General features: G+C 34.3%; 1 protein-coding gene across 1 annotated transcript; it reads right to left on the bottom strand.

Annotated features, from left to right (window-relative positions):
* Nucleotides 1–412: 412 nt before the first annotated feature.
* Nucleotides 413–26159, bottom strand: LOC117321152 (N-alpha-acetyltransferase 25, NatB auxiliary subunit-like). Its single transcript, XM_033875621.1, has 23 exons — nt 26016–26159; nt 22822–22907; nt 21966–22104; nt 21281–21477; nt 20464–20563; nt 19788–19868; nt 19224–19335; nt 18767–18850; nt 17931–18106; nt 17174–17286; nt 15094–15229; nt 14832–14921; nt 14474–14584; nt 13482–13551; nt 12713–12812; nt 12129–12171; nt 10188–10192; nt 5017–5120; nt 4536–4588; nt 3076–3148; nt 2749–2791; nt 1726–1929; nt 413–1538 (listed from the first exon to the last, which is right to left on the bottom strand). The coding sequence occupies exons 1-23, from the start codon at nt 26041–26043 to the stop codon at nt 1401–1403; spliced, it is 2286 nt and encodes a 761-aa protein (XP_033731512.1). The 5' UTR covers nt 26044–26159; the 3' UTR covers nt 413–1400.

Genomic DNA, 26159 nt, shown 5'->3' with positions numbered 1-26159 from the left:
GGCATCCTGACATTAATTGTCTTACCTAGGCCATTGTCGTGTAGGATGTACATCACATTGTCTTACCTAGGCCATTGTCGTGTAGGTGGAGGATGTACATCACATTGTCTTACCTAGGCCATTGTCGTGTAGGATGTACATCACATTGTCTTACCTAGGCCATTGTCGTGTAGGATGTACATCACATTGTCTTACCTAGGCCATTGTCGTGTAGGATGTACATCACATTGTCTTACCTAGGCAATTGTCATGTAGGATGTACATCACATTGTCTTACCTAGGCCATTGTTGTGTAGGATGTACATCACAATGTCTTACCTAGGCCATTGTTGTGTAGGATGTACATCACATTGTCTTACCTAGGCCATTGTCATGTAGGATGTACATCACAATGTCTTACCTAGGCCATTGTCATGTAGGATGTACATCATATTGTCTTACCTAGGCCATTGTCGTGTAGGATGTACATCACATTGTCTTACCTAGGCCATTGTCATGTAGGATGTTCATCACATTGTCTTACCTAGGCCATTGTCGTGTAGGATGTACATCACATTGTCTTACCTAGGCCATTGTCGTGTAGGATGTACATCACATTGTCTTACCTAGGCCATTGTCGTGTAGGTGGAGGATGTACATCACAATGTCTTACCTAGGCCATTGTTGTGTAGGTGGAGGATGTACATCACATTGTCTTACCTAGGCCATTGTCGTGTAGGATGTACATCACATTGTCTTACCTAGGCAATTGTCATGTAGGATGTACATCACATTGTCTTACCTAGGCCATTGTTGTGTAGGATGTACATCACAATGTCTTACCTAGGCCATTGTTGTGTAGGATGTACATCACATTGTCTTACCTAGGCCATTGTCGTGTAGGATGTACATAACATTGTCTTACCTAGGCCATTGTCGTGTAGGATGTACATCACATTGTCTTACCTAGGCCATTGTCGTGTAGGATGTACATCACATTGTCTTACCTAGGCCATTGTCGTGTAGGATGTACATCACATTGTCTTACCTAGGCCATTGTCATGTAGGATGTACATCACATTGTCTTACCTAGGCCATTGTCATGTAGGATGTACATCACATTGTCTTACCTAGGCCATTGTCGTGTAGGTGGAGGATGTACATCACATTGTCTTACCTAGGCCATTGTCGTGTAGGATGTACATCACATTGTCTTACCTAGGCCATTGTCGTGTAGGATGTACATCACATTGTCTTACCTAGGCCATTGTCGTGTAGGATGTACATCACATTGTCTTACCTAGGCCATTGTCATGTAGGATGTACATCACATTGTCTTACCTAGGCCATTGTCGTGTAGGTGTAGGATGTACATCACATTGTCTTACCTAGGCCATTGTCATGTAGGTGTAGGATGTACATCACATTGTCTTACCTAGGCCATTGTCATGTAGGTGGTGAACATACATCACATTACTGATCATATCTGTGAAAGCTTCGCAGTGACGTTCGCTGAGATATGAACACAATCGCGTCCTGAATGGACCGTGGACAGGGTACTGAAACAGAATCAAAACACATGCTACAAACACTACAAAGACATTGCAAAAAAGATTTGAAAAATCTATTTAAATAAGAATTCTCCATACTGAATATAATTCAAGCCTTTTATTTTTAGATTTGTGTATATAAAATGTACAGATTGATCTTGATCCAATATTTTGTATATATAACTGAGATACAAACCTGATACGGGGTGGAGAACTCCTTACAAGAATCTGTGTGTTGGGACAGTTGTGACAGGAGATCGGTGAGGACCTCGTGTGGAGGTTTTTTGTCATTTTTAATTCCATTGTTTGTGTGACTGTCCGATTTGACACATTGTTGGCCAACCATCACACTGGCGGTGAGGATCCGTAATGTCAACTTTCTCACCTTTAACCATAGTATCTGGGGTACAAAACAAATTGTATTGTGTAATACTAGGGGTCTGTAAATTATGCAGACAAAATAAAACAAATTGTATTGTGTAATACTAGGGGTCTGTAAATTATGCAGACAAAATAAAACAAATTGTATTGTGTAATACTAGGGGTCTGTAAATTATGCAGACAAAATAAAACAAATTGTATTGTGTAATACTAGGGGTCTGTAAATTATGCAGACAAAATAAAACAAATTGTATTGTGTAATACTAGGGGTCTGTAAATTATGCAGACAAACTGTGTCGTCAATTTTTAATTGTAACATTTTAGGCATAAATTTTGACAGACTTTCAAATACTAATACAGACCTTGAAAGTCTTTTGTCAAAGCTAGTCCAAAAGAGGCATAAAATCAAAAGGTTTATCATTATTTAACAATTTGTTTGCTGGGTTTATTGCCCGATGAACAGCTAGGTTCATTTTCAGGTGGGGTGTACGCAGTAATTGGTAACTACTTCACTGAAGATACAAGAGGCACGTTCCATGCTATCCAGAGCAATTATGGTAAAGTGCTTTGCCCAAGGATACAACAATGACACTACAGATTGCAGGTCCATTTCTCAGCTTCCAAAGAAACATAAACTGACACAGGCAGGCACCCTGGGTACTTATTGGAGGTAATATGACTGGCATTCTCACCAACTGAGCTACAATTCAAGGATATGTTGGTTTCCTGGACTATTGCAGGATAATTACAGTAAAACTTTCTTGATAAACATTGTGATTCAATTATGAAACTAATACAACCATAAAAGGTTTTTTCAGATTGGAAAAAAAATTCATACCTCTTCCTTTCGAGAATGTAGTTTAGCCTCTTCAAGCCTACACCTGAAACGAAAATTTAAATACATGACTAGTGTATTATCAGTATATAATAAATAGTAATTAACCTAGAGCAGATAACATGCATGAACATATTCTCCAGAAAGGGATGTGTTTTTATCACAAAAAAATGATATTTAATTCCTATAAAGAGAAACAATTGAACAAAAGTTTTTGCCTGAGCTTTCTTACAGAAAAAGATACAGATACAGGTAAATGCTGGGAAAAATTGATAAAATTGGGTGTAATTCCCAGGATTCCATGACAAAGAAATCCCTATTGTCACATACCGTGAGTGAGGTTCCCAGGATTCCATGACAGAGAAATCCCTATTATCACAGAGATCATCATATTCATTTTTTTCTGGAATTAAAAAAAAAAAAATATTCATCAGTTACAAAGGTATTTTCTTCAGGACTGTATAATGCAATTCATGCCAGGTTAAAACAATGTGTATACTCTAACTTACATACTTTTCAGAGATAATTGAGGGAGCTTTGGGTCCACATCTGGTATTTCAAATATATTCCAATTAGTTTATGTAGAGCAATTTTAACAACATTCTAAAGGAGGTGGTGCATGGCGGCCCACGGCCGAATCTTATTTTATGATAGACTTTTACCAAATACATGTCATTTTAGACACTAAAACGAAAATAGGCAAATGCTGTATACACAGCGCCACCTAACATGATTTCTTTAAAAAATGCGTACCCTCCTTTTTAAATTCAATATATTTCTCGTACAAAAGTACTTGATAAATTTTATATTGCATTGATAGTCTCATGTGATGTTATATTTTATAAAAACATGTGTGTTTAGTATGAATTTGTATAATAGAAAGTGAAATTACAGCTTTTTTAACAAAATTAGTAGATAAAATGTAATAATCGTTTGAGTACTATCAAATTTTGCTTTTAAAAAACATCTTTGCATATCAATCTTAATACACATCCAAAAAAAATCATCAAAAATTACTGGATAACAAAAGATTTTTGCATAATAAAATCTTGGCATATCCAGTAATTCACAAAATAAATTTGTTTCATTAAATGTTTATGAATATCCATAGATTATTTCTAACCAGAAATTTTGATAGTACTCCATTAATAACTTTGACTTTGTGGTATTGGACTTTAAATGAAAAGTTAAAAACAATGATTTTCACAAAGAAGACATCAAATTAGGCTGAAATTCAATTTTAGTGTCACAAAGCGTGATAATTCATATACAAAATTAAACCTTAAACAAATTGGGTGAATTTGTTTCACAAATAGGAAATAAAAATGTGGTCTATAATAATTAGTGGTCAAAACCTTAGCTTCTTATACAGTTTGATGGGGAAATAATTTTTTTTAACTTAATTCCTCCCACATAATCGGGGATATTATGCTTTTGACAAAAATATGTTTCCAGGAAAAAAATCGCCGTGGGCCGATTTAGCCCTCCTATGCACCACCTCCTTTTGAAAATAATTTTTTCGAGAAATTCATAGTTTACCAATGCAACTTCATCAAAATAAAAAAAAGATAAATAAACAAAGGGATATTTTGTTGTTGTATATAGCGAGACACAAGCCCCTGTTTTCATATGTGACACTCCTCATTGCCAAGATGACTCATATAATATGTCAAAACAAAATAGTAAACACGCAAGGATATTCGTCCTAAACATCATATCAATTTTATCAACATCTCTCTATCGTAAGTTAGTTTAGCGTTAACAACAATTAGTTTATGCTAGCAATTTACCTTTTTCTGGATCAATTTCCATATATATCACCATCTGTTCCGTGCTTAAATGGCTGAAAATGACAATAAAAATATCCTATTTAGAATGCACAGAAAAAAAATTAGATAGTCTAGGCTTGCTGGGCGATGTTTGGCCTTCACAACACTTTAGTGTCAAAACCAATACAGATATTCATAGATGTTCCTCAGTTTGGTTTTCCTGCATACCTTGGGATGTTTGATTTTTCTTAAATGTAAACAATTTGTCGGTCCTTAAAATCTTTCCTGTGTGGGTAGGCTATCTAGAGAGAAATAATTATAAGAGGTTTGAATCTGAGAAGAAAATATTCAAATATAATTGGAAATGGCGTTAAATATACATACAGACAAAACACACTGATCTACCACCATTCAAGATGTAATCTAAAGTATAAGTGACGCTTACTCATTAAAACAAATCAATTTCTAAAATACATTATGAATAATTCAATTTTCCACTCACTTTGAGGTTTCTAGCACCAAATCCAACAGCATACTCTCAGTCATTGCAGAGGAATATTGTAAAGACTTCTGTAATCGCTCGCGGAATTTCACAAATTCATGAATCTGTAACAAATTCACCATCAATATAATTATATATACTCTACAAACAACATAAACCATGTACTGGCTGTAAAATTACCATAACATATCTCTAGCAAAACTTAGACAAGAACTGCTCGGAAAAAGAAGAAATCTTCCAGTAGATGAGAAGAAGAAAACCAAACTTATATATCTGAAAACCGCGCCGTTTCTGACTCTCGAAAAAAAAACTTAAATTTACATGGACATGTATGTACAGTGTATGCGCGACATACGCGAACAAAACACGCGAGTGACGTTTCGAAATATGAAGTGACATGATGTCCGGAAAGACAGTTAAATAATACACACAAATATATACAAATATTATGTACTATATATCGAATTGACTCTACATATAATGTGTACGGGTACTGTTGTTTGTGTCTGTCTTAATCATCATTTATATTCATATAAATATGTAGTGGTTTTCATGGTTATACAAAGTTACAATGGAAAAAAATGAGTCAGCGAAATCCTATACTCTATATAAGTATTGTCCATGCGGTGTATTCTGGTTCATATAAAGGTCTATACTGCAGTATAGCCAGGCATATTCAGGTACTTCTTGTTTAGCAAGTAAGACAGTCGCGCATTAGAACACGAGTGCACGTGCACACACTGCCGCTAAATTAGTCGTTACACTATAATAACACACTGGTACAGATGCATATGAGTGTGCGTATTTCTCACATGATCATATATAGTTTCATTCTCTTTATTGATAGGGTAACGCCACAAATTGTACATCCAATACGAATTTGGTACGTCTTTGATACTGTATTTATATAGCTGGTAATGTGTTAGTTAGACAGGTTTACATAACTAGTATTACGCAATAATTTGTATTATCCATTTTGATAACAAATCATCATATCACAGTAAAAGGCACCATATAAGTTGTAGCTCATTCGGCATAGTTATTTTTGATTATGATTGTAAAATACGAAGTACGGGGTGGAGATCTTTAAAACAGGAAATGGCTCTTACAGTTACACATGCGCACTACTCACAAAGATGGCAGCCTCCAGTAGCAACACATGTACCGTACCTATGATAACAAGTGATGGGCCAGGTAAATATACCGAACGGTATAGATTTATATCATCAGGACCAAACGGTTTATTTTTTATCAATATCAGTGTCGTGAATCTTATAAATCTTTAAATAATATAAATGTCTGACATGTATTACAAAAATAAATATGGAACTTGGAAGTCAATAAACAAATGTATGCTATAAACTGCAATGATACTTTTTTATACTCATACAACTGATTGATGCCTCTGTTTTATACTCATACAACTGATTGATGCCTCTGTATCTTATGGTGTAACATATACTTAACATCGCTGAAGGTGCACGGTGTCAAATGGTACTATTTACTTTGTATACATATTGTGTGTTTTTGTTTTAACGTTTTTCTAACTTTGAAAGGAGACATCTGTAGGTGGAATGATGTACAATGAGTTTCTTTTGTTTTCTAATAATTGAAACGATTTGTAGACTTGTAAGTGTAATTATAGAGGAGTTCTCTATAATGGATAGAATGGGAAGCTGGGGGGGAATAGAAAATGTTTTTGGAAAAAATAATCACATCATCTATATAATCCTGCAACTTAATGTATTTATACTTCTATTTTTTCATTCTTATGTTACTCTCGAATATGTACATGTTTTTGATCGCTGTTCTGGGAATCATGTAACCATACACATCCTTTATCAGTATTTCATTGTATCTATTATTTTAAAAACATGGCAGTATTCATTTGACTATGGCTGAAGGTCTCAGGATTGGAAGTATTAATTGTAGAGGTTTGTCATCAGATCCAATAAAGCGGAGAGATATTTTTGATAAATGTACGCAGAAGTATGACATTACTTTTCTTATAGATACACATTCTGTTAAAAAGATTGAGAATTCATGGAAAATCGAATGGGGATATGAAGCCTGGTTTAGTTCGTATACATCAAATAGTAGGGGTGTAGCAATATTGTTTAAGAATTCTTTTGGATTCTCTTTTTTATCAAAGAAAGAAGACAAAAATGGTAATTTTTTAATGATAAATATTCATCTTACTTCATGTGATAAGAATTTAACTTTAATTCCAGTGTATGGACCAAATGGTACAGATGTAAACTTTTATCATCAACTCTCTAGCCATCTTGAATTTTGTGAAAATACCTCTCTCATTATAGGTGGTGATTGGAATACACCACAGAATTATGCAAAGGATACTAGAAACTATATAAATAGGAACAATGCTATAAATCGAGATAAAATTTTGGACATTATGGATTCATTTGATCTTGTAGATATCTGGCGAGAACAAAATCAAGATATAAATTTATATACTTGGCATGGTCCAAATAATAAACAGGCAAGGTTAGACTATTTTTTGATATCTTCAGATTTGGCTCCATTAGTTAATAAGAGTGACATAGGGATAAGTTACAGGTCAGATCATAGTCCAATATCAATAGTACTAGATTTTATAAAACAGAAAAGGGGAAAGGGAACATGGAAGTTCAATAATAGTTTGCTGAGAGATCAAGAATATGTAATTTTAGTAAAGAGATGTATTGATGAAGTAATTAATCAATATGCAGAAAATCCAGAAATAGATAATAAGGACTTATTAATTTTTAGAATCAGTGACTCTTTATTATGGGAAACATTAAAATTCACTATTAGGGGAATGACTATTGCTTATACAGCACAGAAAAAAAGAGATAGGGGGAAGGAAGAGAAGCAGTTAGAATCCAAATTAGAAACACTACAAAAAGCAGAACATAGACAAGTAGAACATATACAGGAATTAGAAAATGAATTGAAATTACTTAGAGAAAAGAAAATTAATGGTATTATCTTAAGAGCAAAAGCTAGATGGAAGATAGAAGGTGATAAAAGTACCAAATATTTTTGTAACTTAGAGAAAAGACACTATCAGGAGAAACTGATTCCTAAACTTATAAAAGATAATGGACATGAGGTAACAGATTTAGGAGATATTTTACTTGAACAAAAACTCTATTATGAAAAACTCTATACAAAAAAAACATTGGATAATAACAAATCCATTTATGAAAAAATTATCTACAGCTCAGAGTGATCAATTGGAAGGTAAACTGGAATACTGTGAGTGTCTTTTCTCAGTTAAAAACATGAAAAATGATAAGTCACCTGGTATTGATGGATACACTGCTGAGTTTTATAAATTTTTCTGGGTAGATATCTATAGATTTCTGATACGTTCTTTAAACCAGGCACATAGAGATGGTCAGTTTTCAATTTCACAGCGACGTGGTATGATTACATGTATTCCCAAGGAAGGAAAATCCAAGTTATATATGAAGAATTGGAGGCCCATAACACTTTTAAATGTTGATTATAAAATCGCATCATCAGCTATTTCAAACAGAATAAAGAAAATTTTAGACACTCTTATTAGTGATACACAAAAAGGTTTTATTAAAGGGAGATATATTGGTGAATGCACTAGATTAATTGCAGATTTATTAGAAAACACAGAAAAAAATAACATTCCAGGACTCCTTTTATTGATTGATTTCGAAAAAGCTTTCGACTCTTTAGATTTTAATTTCATCTTTGACTCTTTACATTTTTATGGTTTTGGGCCTTCAATTATTCAGTGGATTAAATCCTTATATAGAAATAGTTCATGTTGTATTACAAATAATGGCCACTGTTCAGATTTTTTTGAAATACAGCGTGGAGTAAGGCAGGGCGATCCTTTGAGCCCGTATATTTTTATCTTATGTGTAGAACTACTTAGTTCAGCTATAAAAATTAATCCAAATATAAATGGCATTACAATTAATAATTCAGAATATTTAGTAAACCAGTTTGCAGATGATACATCTTTCACATTATCAGATGATCCTGTTTCCCTTGCAACAACCTTAAATGTTTTAGATGACTTTGCAAAAGTATCAGGCCTCAAAATAAATCTTGAAAAAACACAAGCAATATGGATTGGGGCAAGACGGGGTTGTGGGTTGGAACTTCTACCCGAAAAAAATTTATTTTGGAACCACCAAGGTGCCTTTAAACTTCTTGGTATTAAATATAATTTTCAAAAAACAAACATTTTTGAAGATAACTACATTGAAAAACTAAAAGGGGTTCAAAAATTATTAAAAGATTGGTCATTTAGAAATTTATCCTACATTGGAAGGGTAACAATTATTCGAACTCTAGCTTTGCCTATTTTTATTCAGACTTTAACTGTCCTCCCGGACCCTCCTTCATATATTACTACTGAACTACAAAAAACTTTTTTTAATTTCCTATGGGATGGTAAGCCAGACAAAATCAAGAGAAATATAATGTATAGTGATTATATAAATGGGGGATTACGCCTACCACATGTTTTAACTTTTTGTCATGCTTTAAAGATGTCATGGATAAAAAAGATTATGGATCCCTCAAGTCATGCAGCGTGGAAAACATTACTTTTAGATAAATAAGAATGTGTTGGAGGGGATAAAATTTTTAAAATGACTAGAGATGGTTTAACAGAATTATCAAAAAATTTAATACTTTTTGGAGGGAAGTTTTCATATCTTGGGCCTCTATACAAGAACATGTATCCCCCACAACCCCCGAAGAAATAATATCACAACCTATTTTTCTCAATAACTATATTAAAAGAGGCAATAGATTTTTTCTCTTTGAACACTGGTGTAAAAAAGATATATTTTTTGTCTCAGATTTATTAGAAAACAATCAATTTATGTCCTATGAAACTTTTTCTCATAAATACAGTATAAATGTAAACTTTATAGAATACTTTGGTGTTATTAATGCCATACCAAGAAACTGGAAGGACATTCTACGGAATAGTAATGGTATTGTAGATATACCTATAATTCCATATAAGTTGATTAATTATTTGAATACACACGATAAAGTCACTAAATATTTTTATCATATTATGATCAGACCTCTTTCTGAAAAACCAATTAATAGCCAAAGAAAGTGGCAAGAAATATTAAATACTGACATCAGTGATGAAACTTGGGAATTACTTTATCTTCTACCAAGGGAGGTAACTGATGATACTAAACTTATTAACTTTCATTATAAACTAGTACACAGGATATTGTATACCAACACTAAGTTGATGAAATGTAAACTTTCAGAAACTGAAAGATGTACCTTCTGCACAATTGGAAGAGAAACTATTCTTCATTTATTTTGGGATTGTAGTATTGTTAAAACCTTCTGGCTTTTGTTTATGGAAATGTTGGAAAACAAATTCCAAATAACTTTACCTAGACACCCAATGACCTTTCTTTTTGGTGTGACAGACATAGAACATAATTATGAGATAAACTTTCTATTGCTGCTTATGAGATACTATATATATTTGTGTAAATTGAAAAACACAACTCCAATATTTTCTGAAAGCAAAAAATACATCAACCATTACAATAAAATAGAAGATATGGGATTATATACATATCATCATAAAAAACAAGAAAAGGTAAAATATAAATGGATTTTTATTAATCAACTTTTAAGTTAACTGGATGGTAAATTACACAATTTTTGTACTTTTGGCAAACCAAGGAGTTTGTTAACTACACACTTTCTGTTTACAGTTTTACCATGTTTTCGTGAGGTAACAATTAACAGATACATGTTCATATTTTACATGTGTAATATACTGTACATTCTTATTATGAATGTAAAGAAAAGTTCAGTAAAGGTAAAATATAAATGGATTTTTATTAATCAACTTTTAAGTTTAACAAATAATTAGCTGGTGGGCAAATTACGCAAATATTTGTCTATTGTCAAACCAATGGGTTTGTAAACTACACAGTTTCTGTTTATAATTTTACCATGTTTTATGAGATAACAGGTACATGTCCATATTTTACATATGTTGTACTTGTACATGTATATTAGGATTATAAAGATAAGGTCAGTAAAAGGGAAAAGGGAAAAGGTAAAATATAAAGATAACAAATTAGCTGGCTGGTAAATTACTTAATTTTTATCTATTGCTAAACCAATGGGTTTGTAAACTACACAGTTTCTGTTTTAAAATTTAACCATGTTTCATGAGGTAACAATTAAAGATACATGTCCTTTCATTTTTACATGTGTAATATACTGTACATTCATTTTAGGAATATAAGGAAAATTTAAATAATCTATTTAGAATTGTCATTGAATATTAAGTTGTAATGTGAATAATACGATATCCAATTACATATGCGATGAATAGATGTATGTGATTATGTGGAAAAAATTTGAATAAAAAAAAAAAAAAAAGATGTAATCTAAAGTATAAGTGTACCCTTACTCATTAAAACAAATCAATTTCTAAAATACATTATGAATAATTCAATTTTCCACTCACTTTGAGGTTTCTAGCACCAAATCCAACAGCATACTCTCAGTCATTGCAGAGGAATATTGTAAAGACTTCTGTAATCGCTCGCGGAATTTCACAAATTCATGAATCTGTAACAAATTCACCATCAATATAATTATATATACTCTACAAACAACATAAACCATGTACTGGCTGTAAAATTACCATAACCTCATCATTTTTGCAAAATCATCAATTTTAATATAAGCTCTACCCAAACTTTAATACTGAACTTTTACACAAGGGGATGGGATAATATTTGAGTATAAATATAATACTAAACATTTATACAAGGGGGGGGGGGTGTTATTTGAGGATAAAATACAGTACTAAACTTCTTTACACTAGGGGAAGGGGGGCTTATTTCATGATAAATGCAGTAAGAAGCCTTTAATTATTCAATTTTCCTTACATTGTGTTACCATTACTTCAAACATTCAAACTAAGAGACACCAGGTATACCATGTAATTTTAGGCATGTACAATTCTTAAGATACCCGAGTAAAAAACAATGTCTTGCAAAATGTTATAAAGAGAAAAAAGTTATTCAGTATCAAACATGAGAATTAGTATCGCTCACCGCTGAAAGAACCGTACTTGTAGGAGGCTATCAAATACTCAGCTGTCTGCAACAATATTCAAATTACATTAGTTTTACTGAAAATTTAAAAAAAAAAAAAAAAAAAAGGAATACATGCATTCAATCCCTTCCCCAACCAACAACGAAATAACATGATTATTTAAACATTATTTTTTTAAGAGGCTATTACTTTTGGGAATTAAGGTATTATCTAAATTTATGGATAGATCTTGACCTTTGACCTTCAGATTTGAAGAACAATTTCAAGCAAGTACTTTTGTTGAGGTAGCACGGTATGGAATTTCACCTAATGAAAACCAAATTTTCATTAATAGTAAAAGTGATATCAGCACTAGACCCCTAGTCACTTATGACTTAGCTATTAATAGAATTTCCCTGTAGTTTATTTGGAACAGGAATCAATTTGTGAACATTAATTTCAGGTTTCAACTAATAATATACATTCTAGTGTATATAAACATTCACTGGGTATTTTTTTTCCCTCTATCTTTAATGACCCTGAAAACAGCAAACTTGAATCTTCTACAAGTATTATGATCTATACAGTAAAAACCTTGTGTCATTACCTCTTTATGGTTGACTGCAAAAAAGCGCAGCATCGTTCCGTACATAGCACAGGCTGCAACAAAATGTCCCAGGCGTCCAACATGGTTGGCTATCGTATGCCTGCAATGTACAAATTCTTGATATTTATACTTCAACATATTGAATGCCTTAAAGACAAGCCTGAGCTTCATTGAGAGAAGAGACTGATATCATGGTGTTTCTTATGAGTAAGCAGCATTACTCAAGGGCAACATCAATATACAGATCTCTTAAATACGATATCCCTGTTTAAATTTGTTGAGAGTTGCCTGCATTCAGAAAATGCAGTTTGTCTCCGAATTAAAAGAATCGACAATATAACAGATCCTGGTTTCATCAACAGTCCATCAATAATCTATTAAGAAAATTCTACAATTTAAAATATCCCATGGGAAACCATAACAGAAGTTACAAAAAGCTGCTTACCTACAATTTTCCCCTAAAATCCAATATTACTTTCCTATAAAATATTTTTAAGCTAAGAAATTTCCTAAAATTAAGGAAGTGAATGAAACTGGGGCCAGGTCTAGCAATACATGTTTAAATCAAAATAGATCACCCATTTCATGTCAGTTTTTCATTTTCCCCAGGCAATTTTTTTTCTTTATTAAACTTTATTATCAAAGTCACATAACTGATACTACCAATTTCAATCGTAAAGTCTATGGAGAGCATTTCAAGCTAGGATAGTTAAGCTGGAATTGACAGCTAATTTATACTGATAATTCTCTGACATTATTTCTTACATACCCAAGGGTATCGTTCATCACATGTTTCACCTCCATGGACTCGTACACTGTGTGACAAGGACCATATGCCCCTAAAAGTAGATTAATACAACAACTTAGACACCATGCAGAAATCTTAAGCCCTAATAGTGGGGGGGGGGGGGGTCAATTTTAAGGAACCTGGAACCTAGCCCCTTATTTAAGTGGGGAAAATGTTTTAAGGAATCTTCCTTCTCCTTTTTCTTCTTCTTTTTCTTCATCTTTTTCATCTTCTTTATAACAGTTGGTCATCAATATAATGCTGATTATTCATTACTAGGCATTGGTTAAAAGATTGAAGTAAAACTTTTTTGATAAATGATAAAAGTAATGAAGTGACTTCAGTTTGTACGAGAAAGGGCACTGTGATGGCAGATTTGAAGGTATCAACAGTGCTGACAGAAACAAAAGGCTTAGAGAGACAATTCCATTGGGTTATAGTTCTGGGGTAGAAGTATTTGTAGCAGTCTAGACCATTGAAGGTATCAACAGTGCTGACAGAAACAAAAGGCTTAGAGAGACAATTCCATTGGGTTATAGTTCTGGGGTAGAAGTATTTGTAGCAGTCTAGACCATTGAAGGTATCAACAGTGCTGACAGAAACAAAAGGCTGAGTGAGACAATTCCATTGTGTTATAGTTCTGCGGTAGAAGGAGTATTTGTATCAGTCTCTAGACCATTGAAGATTTTTTAAATGCAATAGATTATGATGACTTGCACTAGAGCAGGGGTTGACAGGTTGGAAATTTCCTGGTTTGAGCGCCATGGTTATGAACAATTTTATAAAACATGATTAGTCTCAATGGACTTATACCTCATATAAAAGGTATTATTATTTTAAGAAATTTTATCACTTAAACCTGCAGTGAAGATACTTTTTGAAGGAATCTTATCTCTTATATTAGGGAGAATAATATAGAAATTCAAAATAATTTGTTTTTTTAATTTTTTACTCCCATTAAAATCCATACTCACCCATGATACAATATAGGCGCATCAGGATCAACTTCATATGGAAGTTGGACCGACTGTTTTTAATGCCTTTTTCTAACTGCACTATTGCCTGCCATACTAGAGAGTCGTTTTCTACAATAACAAAAACAAATTTCAATATTATTTGAAGAAAATGTGATGTTAGATATAGTCCTAATAATATGTATTTGAAAAATTATGTTGCTCTATATATAGCAAATGTGACTTCTTTTTTTTTGTGTGTTGATAGCAAAATTTTGAATAATATTAAAATGACCTTGTATTTGGCAATAGGGTGATGATAATTTTGAGATCATTGTGTTATATTTTCCTAAGATTACAGAGGAGATTGATGACTTACTAGACTCCCTCCAGATATCCAGCAACAGCAGCACGGCTAGCAGGAGGTAGTTATCACAGTACTGTAGGTCTGTACTTAACAGTTCTTTACCTACACAAAACATACAACACAACTAATAGGAAATTAAAGGAAATTATCAACAGCTATTTTCATTTAATACTGGATAAGTAGGTTTTGTGGAAAACACAGGTATTTACTTTGTAAAGTTTTCTTTTAGTCTAAAAGATCTTAATACATTAAATGTTATTGATTTAAAACTGACCATAGCTTAGACCATGATGATAGCGCTGTATGTATTCCTTGACCAAGATAAGTCTTCCCTCTGTCGACTGTTTGTCGTAGTACCCCATGTATCGCATCAGCTGTAGTAGTGTGATGTGTCGCTGCATCTGTTTTACCTATCAAACCATAAAACATGATTACATCCAGAATTCATTCAGTTATATAGTAAGTTTGGGTTTAAGAATAATTTCGCCAAGACTACAAATGATAGAGATTGTTGTCATCTCCTGCCCTTTTAAATTTTGTGTCATTGCACAGAAGGAAAAAAGGTTTCAGCATCACTACTGGTCCTTTGGGTAAGTTTGGGTTTAACGGTACTTTCCCAAAGATGAAATATAGTGGGCAATTAATGTGAATTCAGAGTATCTTAAATTGCTCTAAGGAGAAGGTAGAAATTATCAGAAATTTTTGCACTTGCCTATCAAGCAAGTAGTCACGTATATTTACTTGCCCACAAACCAAATCTACTGGGCCCTAAGCCATCTGACCTGGGTTTTTCCTTGCCATGGTTATTTTGTGTTAAGCATTGATCTCAAACTCAAAGAATCATCAAGTAATTAAGAGATCTGATAATATATGTAATTTATAAAACAAGTTCAATAATTTGCTATGTCAAGAGCACTTGGAAGTATATCAAATTAATGAAGGATTTTTGAAAATTCTATATCACAAAATCATGAGGGTGAATATGACCAAGTTGTATCACATAATAGAACAGAATGTTTATATTTAGTCTGGTTTATTTGGTTTATTTTGCTTGACGTCCTTTTAACAGCCAGAGTCATTTAAGGATGTGCCAGGTTTTGGAGGTGGAGGAAAATGGAGTATCCAGGGAAAAACCACCAGCCTATGGTCAGTACCTGCAGGCAACCCACCCACATGGGTCTCGAACTCGAACTATATACAGTTGATATTTGCTAACTCAGGAAACAAGATCCCAGAGGGACTTTGGCATCTGTTTCTGTAAGATCTTTTCTCCATAAAGTTTGATCTTTGCTACTTTTCTGATCCTTCCTGTTAATCATCAAACTTTAATAGTCAGATTTCAAGATGGCCACTTGTCCGCCATTTTGTTTTATCAGTCTACAAATTAAACATGCACAGCTAAGGACAAAAGGGACCTATATATAAAATTTGCTTTTTGTCCAGCCTACTATAGATACTGTTGTGTAGTAGAAATTTCAAATAACTTCAAAAACTATAGTCATGAATCCAGTTTCAAGTTCAATTAAAGAGAAAGGTTTATGACACCATTGCTATTTAAACTGGTACTAAAGAAAGTACTAAAACCTTTCAATGAAAACTATGCATAATATTCTACTTTCAACCATTTCAAACCATAAATTCCAAGCATATATGAGAAATTTACTTCAACAAACGTTCATAAGTTTAGCAGAAAACTTACACTTGAGGCATATCCTATGGACTCCTCCTGTTTGGGTTAGTCGACAGATTCTGTCACCACGGATATCAACTGAAAAGTAGTTTGTGCAATGTTTAAATAAGATATCAAGTCCAGACAAGTAAATTCATGGAAATTATATTCCACGCTTTCCTAACATATTGTAGGTAACCGTTTTTGAGGTTAGGAGTAAACATGTCATTAATATACCTCGACAGACTGATAAAGTCTGTCAAATCAAAGAACAATAACTCTGTTACTAAGTTTGATGATAATCTGGTAATATCCGTGGGAGCAATTGCATGGAAACTGCAGAAAACAATTTTTTCATTAATCAAGGGGCCATAACTCCACAAAATAACATACAGTAAAAGTACTTAAGGTTTTTTAACCTAATTATCAAGTATGAGGGAAATATGTTAATGTTCCAGTTATTTTAAGGAAACGGCACAAATTGTTTTTAGTTAATGAAGTTAATAAAAATGTTAAATTAAACATAAATTGCCTGTGACCTTTGACCAACAGACTGGGGATTTTGGATTGGCACAAGAACATCTTATTGCACATCAGGTGCTTACTTTTGCATATACAAAACGATAATTTGTCCTGATTATAAATGAATAATTAATAATTATGTAACATTTCTGTATAGTTATACCTTTGTTTCTTTGTCCTCTGTGAGAAGTTTAGTAAATGTTTTCATATCCTCAAAACAACATGGTTTATCTCCAAATAAGTCGTAGTACCGTAGGATTAGCTGTAGAGGATCCCCTGGAAATATTTAATCAATATGCTGTATTTATATAGAGGATCCCTGTAAATATTTAATCAATATGCTGTATTTATATAGAGGATCCCTGTAAATATTTAATCAATATGCTGTATTTATATAGAGGATCCCTGTAAATATTTAATCAATATGCTGTATTTATATAGAGGATCCCCTGTAAATATTTAATCAATATGCTGTATCTGTACAGTGTATCTGTAAAATCATTAGAATTCATACAATATCGTTTTCACTACTGATGTCAGTAGTAACTGTCAAATCCTTAAGAAATTATCTCTAATCCATGTCTCTTTCCATGGCTACATAGTCAATATATAACTAAGTGACCCCAGTATAATGGCCTTGGGCGCTTTCGCTATGGACAAAAAATTAACTTTTCTTTCGGGAATTTTCAGTGGCAAAGGAATTTTCACAAGATTTTCTTTAGGGGAATGGGTCCTTTTAACGAACCCAGAATCCATGGTAAAAAAATCCCTAATATCAATGCCTTTTGTTGGCCCAGATGGAGAGCTTTCTGTGGGAGAAAACTGATCATGGAAAGGCGAAAGTGAATGAGTTACCATTACACAACCCACACCTCCCTTCAATAGGCCATGATGTGTAAGAACTTATCATCGACTCTTACCAAATTGTTCACTTTCAGCATGGTCGGTTTTCCACCTGTTTTTCTCCTTCATCTGCCTGATGAGTTCTAACTGGGCCAAATAAGGACCCCTCTGGGGACGGCCACCTTCACACTGCTTGATAGTCTCCTGTATAAACGTGGCAGCCATGTCCTCGGTGTAGTCAATGTCTTCTTCACTGTAGTCACGAACAGAAACATTGTACATAAACAACATTGTATATTAAGTACATAAACAACAACATTGTACATAAACAACAATATTGTACATACACAACAACATGATACATAAACAGCATTGTATATTAATAACATTACACTTAAACAAACAAAAGGTATAATGGGTCTGTATCCCTCAAATGCTTCTAATGCAACTTTGACGCTGATCTAGGTCATTTATGCTTAAGCTAACTACCACTTTATTCAAGTATAAGAGTATAGGCAAGCAAAGCTAATTCATTTAAATAAATTTTGCAATGTTTCATCTAAATATACTGCCGGCCCAATATCAGGTCACTTTACCTCTTGGTTATTAAAAGGTTGTTTAAAAGATTTAAGCATATCTGACCCCTGTGACATTGAATGTAGGCCAAGGTCATTCATTTGAACAAACTTGATCGCTCTTCACCCTAACATTCACAGGTCTAATATCAGGTACTGGGACTCTTGGTTATAAAGACGTTGTTTAAAGTTTTTAACCTATATAACCCTGAATGTTGGTTGGACCACAGTGACAGCATAAACTCATTTGTCCTTTAGGCAGTTGAGCCAAAAACATCATACTTGTGTTGTAGAACAATTTATCAGATTTTCTGTATTACTTTGATTGAAGACCTTACCTATCTTTATCTGGTGTCCAGCTATCCTCGACCAGATGTAGACAGGAACGGATATAATCCTGCCAGTTATTCCAGTGGTCTGGGCTGAAATTGATAAAAACATCTATAATGATTTCATATTAAGACTAGAAATTGCTAGCAGATAATAACTTATATAAAAGGGGACCTCAGTACTTAACAGTATAAATTATTCTGATATACCTTTTACACTTTACTATACAACTGAATATATTTTAACACTTGATACACCTTAAATGCCCCCAAAGGGTCAGCCACCAGCTGTGGCTTGTTTTGATTGTGGTAAAAAAAATCTCCCAAGATTTTCCCGTTGTTAAGAACTTCTGTAATAACCATAATAGTCAACCTTTGTCAAATACCACTTCTGCAACTACCATCAATAAATCTGTCAGATAAACTATAGACTTAAAAAATCCATAACACAATATAAATATCCTACCTGTCCTTAAGAAGTTTCTTGTACTCTCTGTTGACTTGTGGCCATCGCTCTAATTTGGCATAAAGATCTGCGGTTTTATTTCCTCGAAAGTTGAATTCACTTGTAAGTTTTGCTGTGAAACAGAAAAGATTCATCACTAACTTTTATGGAACATCATCTAATATTGGACATATTTTTGCAAACACTAGACACAGCACTTGTGACATAAAATCGTCCGAATCATTCTAATTTTTAGTGTATTATATTTCTACCATTCGCTTCAGGTCAATGATATTTAGTAAAGTGTGCATGCACAGTTACTTTATCATCTGGTAACTGAAATCACTCAAAACAATACACGACACTATTTTATATTCTCAGTTTATTATTACATGTAGTACATTCTATGTTAATTGTTTTACTAAGTGTAAACATGTACATATATATGTAGCGGTCGTCCAAAGTTAGCTCCAACAGTCTCTGGACTGGAGCTCTCATAAATACCGATTTTTCAGTAACAAATATGAGAAAGCATGCAGAAATGTCTAGACTCAAATAATACAGAAGATCGCTAAGATAGTTTACCTCCAAGTGACCCTTCAACAACTTTCAAAGCATCCTCCCACTTCTCGAGAAGTTCCAGAATTATGAGATATATCTGTACCTCTGTAATATAATGTTTACATTTAACATTTTACTAACCTCATGTATTAAAATTACACAAAAAATTGCGTGAAATACACCAACATCTTAACTTTCTGACAATCATGAAATACACCAACATCTTAACTTTCTGACAATGATTAACAGTTTTTTTATCAGATCTCAAAAAATAACATAATGAAGAATTCCAGCATTTCAAGTCAAGATCTCCAGCTAAAATCATTCAAGAACAGTGATATCTACAGATATTTTTCATATTTTAAATGATGCCTCTTCATAAATTTAGGGAATCTCACAAAACCAGACTCACATATATGTTGTCGTTTGTAAATGTTTTGGTCACTACCAACGTTAACCTTAATTATATGTTCTCCGGAGATTCCAGACAAAGGATGTATTTGTGCATAGGCAAATGAATATTAAAGATTTGTTAATTTGTCAGATTTTGATCCCTAAATTCTTAATACTGCTTAAACAATTGATAAGCCCTGTTACTAACAGATATCTTATAACATGACCCCAATCCTAACATTCATGGATAACTTTTCAGAAAATAACTGGTAAATATCTTTATCACAAATATCACTGTATTAAGTACCTGCTTCTGCAGTTATCTTTTCCTCATCGATATATTTTTTGGTCATTCGCTCAGCAAGTGGAAGGAACATGCCGTGGGCTAACTTCTCATCTTGGTGACCCTACAAAGGATAACAAAACATTCAACTTTTTATAGAGAAAAAATCTGTATTCCACAGTTCTTAGTAGTCACATTACATGCTCAAAACATTTTCAAAATACAATGGTACAATTTGTGTTGAAAAGCATACTGTCAGGTCAAGATGAAGGTATAGCTCTTCCAAGTTCCTGAGTTACACATGATTTAATAGGAAATTCATTTTTAAAACCTAAAAATATTATGAGAATACTGCTTAAAACAATACATGTCCCCTGTCATTCTCTAGAGACAGTCTGAGTGATGACATTATCAAATGACAACAAATTGTCAATATCCTAATAAAATCATTAAGTGAAAGGTCAAGCAATACAAAACTTAATATCATGATTTAATAAAGGTTATGTGGTCGGCACTCTTAACAAACTGAGCTATTTGGCCCCCTTCCACACTGAAGGCATGCTCCTAATTCACGACTTGGATAATCACACCCTGTTCATATTTTTTTCTTTGGCAAGTATTTTGGGTGCCCTACCAGGGTTCACCCTGGACCCAAAAATCATGGGCCATTTTGACAAGATTTCAGAAATCGTATGGGCCAAAACATAGAAAATTGAAGAAATTTGTGAGTTTGGGGGGGGGGGGGCATTTTGGAAAGTATGGGGCAAATGGCCCCCTCCATAGTTATCTCTGCCCTACTTCATCACTGCACAAACCTTTCTTTTTAATTTAAGAACTGTACCTGCATCACAATACTCATGACAGCCCAGAAGTAGTAGGGGTTTTTCTGGGGCTGCAGTCTGTGTAATGTCATGGCGGTTTGCTGCTGTTTCTTGTAGTCTCCAAGTCGGACATATGCCATAAACAATGAAGACAAAATGTCTTCATTGTCCAGTCGACGCTTGTGAGCATTTTCATAAAGATCAGCAATAAGTTTCACTGAAAAGAAACCAGATATTATAATCAAATTTTACATGAGAATCAAACAACACTTTTATCCAGAATTTATGCAGTAGAATTTGTTAAATACTTGGTAAGATAAAAGAGCAATTATAGAGAAGTGATGCTGACCAATGGATTCAAATGGAAAATTCAGTTGCTTGCTCATTTTTTGCATGTCACAAAATCTTTAAAAAATAAGTGTAATATTCCCATGCCCAGATTTTGACAAAGGCTGGTATTATCTAAACATGTTCTGAATTCATGTAAAAGACCAGTTCTTTGTTCACAGCGATAGACTTGTGCATGTATTTTCTGTACAGACATATTTCACGAAATCCTTTCATGGGGCAGTGAATTAATTATAAATTGACCACAGTGGACATTGACTATATGATCATGGTCGACTAGTGTTCCTCTAACACTGTAAAGCTATGTATAGTTATATTACCAGTTGAAGCCAGATATTCAGTGAGAGAATAACCTACGTTTATAGACCTCCCTGTAGCAGATGGACATGGCCTGAAGTGTGGCCTCATCTGTTGGGTTTTGGGCATGTATGTCCTTCAGCAACACAGAACTTTCATCATGTTGTCCCAGTCTCAGTAAAGCAAGCGCCTTGAGTACCTGTAGGTTCAGGTTATATTGCAGGTTAAAATGTTATAGATCTTCAATTAAAATTTGTTGTATACAACTGACCATTTTACATATCTAATTCTTTTTGTAATATTGTTAATATGCTCACTCTTCCCCATATACAGACACCATTTAGTTGATTTGCTATAGGAACAGCAGATGATACATACACTAACCAAATCAATAGATATATAAAAAGAGGATTACAATTTCCAAAACAAACACTTCTGTTGCTAAATTTATGGGTTTTCAGTAAGTCTATTGTCAATCGGGGTAATAGATGAGATTCAGAACAAAGGTTGCTGATGTAAATAATATGCCAGCTTCATTGCTCCACTTTCACTTTGGATCTGCAACAATATGTGTTGCTCAATACAATATTTAATTCAATGTAATATAATTATTACTTAATAATGCTAGATGATTACATACACACCTGTGTGTTTCCAAAATGAAGAATATATACAACACACCATATTGTACAAGGTAGCGAGCTATAGACCACCATTTTGTTTACGCTTTTTTGGGCAAGCCTAACAACTTCATCAAGTGCCTGGTATACAGAAGTCAGAAAGAAGCTTTAAATTACAGAAAAAGTTCATGGATAGCTTATCAATCCAAAAAAGATTGTTTGGATAAAATAATTAATCCAAGTAAGATTATTTATCTCTCCATTGTAAAGCTAATATAGAGTTCAAATTAACTTACTTTTGCACATTGTAAATCCTTCTTTTTCTTCAATACTTTGTCCGCTTCTTGAATTGCTTTCTTGTTGTTTCCGTTATCTAGACAATCTGAAAGTGACAATGGAAATAACTAATTATCATGCATCAATGCTCAGTTTTACAGTATCTGAATATCTTAATTCTGCATATATGTTGTTAGAACGAATATTCATACCCTGCCTACACTGCTCTCCGGCAGGGTATGAAGTCCCTCCCATTGCCGATAGTGTAGCAAGCCCTGATCAGCTGATGTGATTCACATCGGGCAGTATAAGCAGAGACATATATACAGATATGTCTCTGGTATAAGCAGTGGTAAAAAAATTCTCGGATAAAAAAACACATGTAAATTGATGATTCTGGTATCTATTATGAATATTCAAGCAACAAACCTGCACATTACTTGAAATGTTTGACAATAAATAGTAAAATCCAAAACGAGCAAGACACACGGAGATATCAGTTTAAACATACCGCCATCTTTGATACAAGTGTAAAGGTCAATTTCCTTATAAGGAAATCAAAATAAATTGATGCTAATAGAGGTTTCCCGCGAGATTTCAACAGAAAAACAGATTCGGAGTAATATATCTCGGTAAGGAAGGTCAATTCATTCTGAAATTATTTAATTACGCAAAGTAAGATTCGCTTTCTTCACAAGAGTTACAAAAGAGTGGTTAAATATCTCTGATTATGTATTTATTTATCGTAGTAGCTTCATCCATATATGGATCACGGGTTCCATATTTGGGTTAGAATCCTCGCGAGAGTTCTTCGAGAAGTATCATGGCGGATCACGGAGACAACTCCGAGCAGTATGATATCAGAATATGCGAATTAAAGATTTCTAGATTAGACGGTAGGCTAATACACTGCAAAATTGTATTAGAAATGTTTAATTATACAAACTATTACTCCAAAGTTAAACGATATCCGCTATTTGTAGCATTTTCGAGGTTCACTGTTTTGCTACATTACGAGCAATGGCCTGAATGGGAGGGAATCGTAGCTCTGACGACGACCATCTGTCAGAAATTGTCCGTCCGTCGTCCAGAGCTACGTTATCGCAGTAATGTGCAGGTTTGTTGCTTGAAAATTTACATGTGTTTTTTTATCCGAGAATTTTTTTACCACTGCTTATACTGCCCGATGTGAATCACATCGGGGCTTGCTACACTATCGGCAATGGGAGGGACTTCATACCCTGCCGGAGAGCACTGTAGGCAGGGTATGAATATTCGTTCTACATGTATATGCACCCTACATCAAATGTCACAGCTAGCTACTGACGTCGCTGGACAGGCCCGGTGATCCTGGAAATGGCCACCAGAAGGTCCATACATGACAGGTCCCCATCACAATACAGGCTCCATATAGCTGGAATAGACCACAGGTGCCTGACTCGTTTTTATAAAATAATAACATATAGAGTACATATAAATGAGATTTATATGTACTCTATATGTTATTATTTTATAAAAACGAGTCAGGCACCTGTGAATAGACCAATAGGACCTGACCAAATACACGGCAAAATTCTTAAACAACTCAAAGACCCCATAGCACCCATACTCACAAAAATCTTCAACACTTCACTCAGCTCAGGGACACTACCACATGACTGGAAACACGCAAATGTAAACCCTATATACAAGAAAGGAGACAAACACAACCCCACTAACTACCTCCCAATCTCACTCACCTGCATCGCATGCAAAATCATGGAACACATAATCACAAGCGCAAAAATGAAACATCTAGAGGACAATAACATACTCTACAACCTCCAACACGGCTTTCGCTCCTCAAGATCATGTGAAACACAACTCGCCACATTCATACACGACCTAACACTAAATAACAATACAAACAAACAGACAGACCTTGTCATAATGGACTTTGCCAAAGCATTTGACAAAGTCCCACACAAACGCCTCCAGTACAAACTCAAATACTACGGAATTACAGGGAACACACTCACATGGATTACAGACTTTCTGACACACCGCACCCAAACAGTATTACTTGAAGGGAAACAATCGGACAAAGTCCAAGTCACCACAGGAGTACCTCAAGGAACCTGCTTGGGCCCCATACTTTTCCTCATATACATCAACGACCTACCAGACTACATCAAACACAGCACCCTCAGACTCTTCGCCGACGATAGCATCATCTACAAGACAATCCACAACATAGACGACGCACACAAATTACAACAAGACATAAACGCAGCAGGACAGTGGGAACAAGACTGGCTCATGAAATTCCACCCAAACAAATGCAACATCATATCCACCTCAAACAAACGCACCAAAACAACATATAACTACAAACTACACGACCACACACTGCAACAAGTCGACGCCAGCAAATACTTAGGACTCACATTACAGAAAAACCTCAAATGGGATACACACATCAATAACATCACTGCAAACGCCAACAGATCACTGGGCTTCCTAAAACGCAACCTGAAAATAAACTCACAACATATAAAAGAACATATGCATACAAAGCCCTAGTGAGACCCAAACTAGAATACTGCTCTTCCATATGGGACCCGCACAACATAAACCAAATCAATCAAATAGAAAAAATTCAACGCAGAGCAGCACGATACGTACAAAACAGATACCACAACACAAGTTCAGTACAAGACATGATGGACAAACTCAACTGGCCTACACTTCAAACACGTAGACTCAAGACCAGACTCATACTTCTATACAAAATCATTCACCATCATGTCGCAATAGACCCACACGGCATCATGCACCCAGCTGACCCTAGGACAAGGCAAACACATTCAGACACCCATCTGCCACCAATGACACATTTAAATACTCCTTTTTCCCACACACAATAACACAATGGAACCTCCTCCCGGTGGCAGCAGTACAATGCACTACACTAGAGATCTTCAAGGCACATATACACAATGCAGCCCTTGATGATCTCAAACACACACCATAAACACACCATCAAATGCTTTTATCTTATAGTTTCCACTAAAAAATTAAAAAAAAAAACCAACCCTCTCACTGTACCCAAATCCCTGCACTTTTTTTTTTTTTTAAGAGCATTGGCAACGCCTCCCATTAGCCGTAATCGTCATTTTTTGACGGAGGCCGAACGACAAAAGAAGAAGAAGAAGACTAGAACGAATATTCATACCCTGCCTACACTGCTCTACGACGACCATCTGTCATAAATTGTCCGTCCGTCGTACAGAGCTACGTTATCGCAGCTAGGAATAGACGTCCTTGCTGTAGATTGACGTCCTTCCGCTGCAGTCTGCACAGCGTTCCCTCCGCCACC

The sequence above is a fragment of the Pecten maximus genome, unplaced genomic scaffold (assembly GCF_902652985.1).
Source record: "Pecten maximus unplaced genomic scaffold, xPecMax1.1, whole genome shotgun sequence".
NCBI lineage: Eukaryota > Metazoa > Mollusca > Bivalvia > Pectinida > Pectinidae > Pecten > Pecten maximus.
This window is presented reverse-complemented; position numbering and strand designations above follow the sequence as displayed.